The 2,982-nt window shown below is 63.0% G+C and overlaps 1 protein-coding gene across 1 annotated transcript in view; it reads right to left on the reverse strand.

Moving 5' to 3' along the window:
* The window catches only part of TRPM5 (transient receptor potential cation channel subfamily M member 5), a 22,216-nt gene that overhangs the window by 6,262 nt on the left and 12,972 nt on the right, over nt 1–2,982 (reverse strand). Inside the window, exons 12-18 of the mRNA XM_004389435.1 lie at nt 2,816–2,961; nt 2,311–2,423; nt 2,000–2,092; nt 1,627–1,888; nt 572–690; nt 262–394; nt 16–190 (exon numbers count right to left, since the gene is read on the reverse strand). Of these exons, the coding sequence (XP_004389492.1) occupies nt 16–190; nt 262–394; nt 572–690; nt 1,627–1,888; nt 2,000–2,092; nt 2,311–2,423; nt 2,816–2,961 (1,041 nt within the window). The remainder of the gene's footprint in view (nt 1–15; nt 191–261; nt 395–571; nt 691–1,626; nt 1,889–1,999; nt 2,093–2,310; nt 2,424–2,815; nt 2,962–2,982) is intronic.

The raw sequence follows: 2,982 nt of genomic DNA on the forward strand, positions 1-2,982 counted from the left end.
CGCCCCGGCCGGCACCATCGATCTCATCCAGAGGGATCTGCCCAAAGATCTGCAGGTAGGGCCGGTAGAGGACTCGCCGGAAGATCCACTCGGGGCGGCCGTCATGCGGGTGCAGCAGGGCCTGCGTGGTCACGCCATAGGCCACGAGCCACACGCTCAGGAAGAAGAGGAAGAAGAAGACGTCCTTCATCTCGGGGCGGGAGAGGCGCGTTAGCCGGGAAGGGGGGGATGGGGGGTGGGGGGCGGAGTCGCGGGGCTCACCATGCGCTCCACGATGATGATCTTGGGGCCCAGCTGCTTGTGGATGGCGAAGATGTGGATGAGCCGCAGCGTGAACACCATGAAGTCAATGGCCAGCACCGCGCGGCCGGCCTCGAACACTGAGGGCAGCACCCTGGGGACATGAGGCTGAGCTGCCAGAAAGCCCCAAGGGCACGCGCTGGCCAAGGGGCCAGCCAGAGCAAAGCCCAATTCCCGAGGCCCAAGCAGCTTCATGCAGAAGGTGGCCTGGCTCCAGGCCCGTGGACGGCATGCCCAGCCCCCTGCAGCTGCTCCTGCAGGCCACACAGACCTGCAGGTGACACCAACAATGAACAGGAAGATGGCCACCATGTCACACTTGTTCCAGTTGTCCTCCACGTACAGCGTGAATTTCTTTACCAGGTGCATGTCCTCATCCGTGAAGAAGCCCTGGTGGAGAGGCAGACAGTCCTCTTACTGCTGCCTGGGCTCCCACCTCTGGCTGGGGACACCCCTGCCCAGACCAGGCTGGGATCATCCGGGATCAGGGCTCAGCCTTTGATCAGGAATCAAGGCTCAGTTTGATTAGGACTGGAGATCAGTTAGAGATAGCATCAGGGCTGAATGTGGGATAAGGGCTAAAGTCAATCTGGACATGGGATCAGGGAACTCTGTGATGAGGGTCCAGGATCATTGTTCACTCTCAGTCAATGATCAGGGTCAGGGTTCAGATTCTGGGGAGACAGGCTCAGTCTGGAGTTGGGATCAGGGCTCAGTCTAGAGTTGGGATCAGGGTTCAGGGCTCAGTCTGGAATTGGGATCAGGGTTCAGGGCTCAGTCTGGAGTTGGGATCAGGGCTGAGTCTAGAGTTGGGATCAGGGCTCAGTCTAGAGTTGGGATCAGGGTTCAGGGCTCAGTCTGGAGTTGGGATCAGGGTTCAGGGCTCAGTCTAGAGTTGGGATCAGGGTTCAGGGCTCAGTCTGGAATTGGGTTCAGGGCTCAGTCTGGAATTGGGATCGGGGCTCATTCTGGAGTTGGGATCAGGGTTCAGGGCTCAGTCTAGAGTTGGGATCAGGGTTCAGGGCTCAGTCTGGAATTGGGATCGGGGCTCATTCTGGAGTTGGGATCAGGGTTCAGGGCTCAGTCTGGAATTGGGTTCAGGGCTCAGTCTGGAATTGGGATCGGGGCTCAGTCTGGAGTTGGGATCAGGGCTCAAGGCTCAGTCTGGAGTTAGGATCAGGGCTCAGTCTAGAGTTAGGATCAGGGGTCAATCTATGCCCAGGGACAAGGCTCAGATGTCAGGGAGGACGGGGGCCCCTCACGCTGCTGCCTGTTTTGTAGCTGAGGAGCTGTGGCCCAAGCGGACAGGCCCAGCCCCAAACCGACCTGCCGAATCTCCTCCAGCACCAGCGTAAAAACCCAGAAGTAGAGAGTGATCTCGGCTCCTGAGGGCCCCTGGGGTGGTGGCTGGAAGTCCACCAGCAGGACGTAGGTGAACAGGAAGAGAAAGGCGAAGTACATGACCACGTTCCCCAGGAACACGGTCACAGGTGCACCCCAGAACTTCCGCCAGCGTGTGAGCAGGAAGGCAGCCTGTGGCCCACGGTGGCCGTGCACAGCCCCAGGCACCTCCTCTGGCTGGTCCACCCTGTGCCGCAAAGGAGGCCCCGGTGGTGAGAGGGGGGTGGGTGCCCCATGGAGCCCTCAGCCTGCTGCCTGCTGCCCGCCCGTGGACCCCTCGCCTGCCATGGCCTCGTACCAGCTGCCGGGGCTGCTGAGCAGGTTCCTCTCTGCGTCCAGGCTGTCCAGCTCCCGCAAGGCCTCCGGACCTGCCCTCAGTGGGGCATCCTCGCTGTGGGGCAGGGGATGCTCAGGCCCAGGAGGCCCCCAGAGGTACCCTGAGGGCCCTGCACACCCACCAGCAAGGAGCCTGCCGCCTGCACCAAGAAGGATGAGGGCAGAGCCCGGCTGTGCGTGGAGGCTGTGCGGGGAGGGCCACGGGGATGCCCAGCAGGGGGACGCGAGACACCTGCCCACACCTGAGGAGCCCAGGGCAGCCCCTGGGTGTACCTGAAGGTGATGAGGGTGGTGTAGAGGAGAGCAGGGCAGATGAAGGCACCCAGCAGACGCAGGATGGGTGTGCCCGTGGCCATGTCCCCCCACCAGATCTGCGTCAGGAAGGCCTGCAAGACAGGTGGCTGCTGGCCCACCTCCATACCACGCCACCAGGGCCAGGATGCCCGTCCAAGTGCCTGCTACAACCCGTTGCTCTCCACCTGCACTTGGGAGGGGTCTGGCGGGAACACATTCTTAAGGGGCTAAGCATCCCATGAGGGTTTAGTGCTGGGGTGGGCCTGGGGGTAAGGGGAGGGCAGCGCTCAGGGGTCAGGGGGTCTGAGCCGAGGATGTCCGCTGAGACCCCAGGTGGGGCGAGGGGCCAGGTGTGCCCGGGGAGGAAGCCGCAGCACTGCTGGGACACATGGCTGGGACGGCCACGGTGGCGAAGGGTGGGAATTACAGAGGCGGAGGGCGCCTGGCGGTGTGCGGGGCCCAGCCCTACCGGCCGCCCACTCACCTGCACACCATCATGGGCAAAGAAGGCCTTGGCGTCGGCCTCGGCGGCCAGGTGCAGGCAGGTGGTCTTGCCCCAGCTGTGGTTCCGCCGCACCAGCAGGGCGAAGGCGCAGTCCTCGCTGTTGCTGTAGCACTCGGAGAAGAGCTCTGCAGGGCCATCGGGCGCTG

The sequence above is a fragment of the Trichechus manatus genome, unplaced genomic scaffold (assembly GCF_000243295.1).
Source record: "Trichechus manatus latirostris isolate Lorelei unplaced genomic scaffold, TriManLat1.0 scaffold00244, whole genome shotgun sequence".
NCBI lineage: Eukaryota > Metazoa > Chordata > Mammalia > Sirenia > Trichechidae > Trichechus > Trichechus manatus.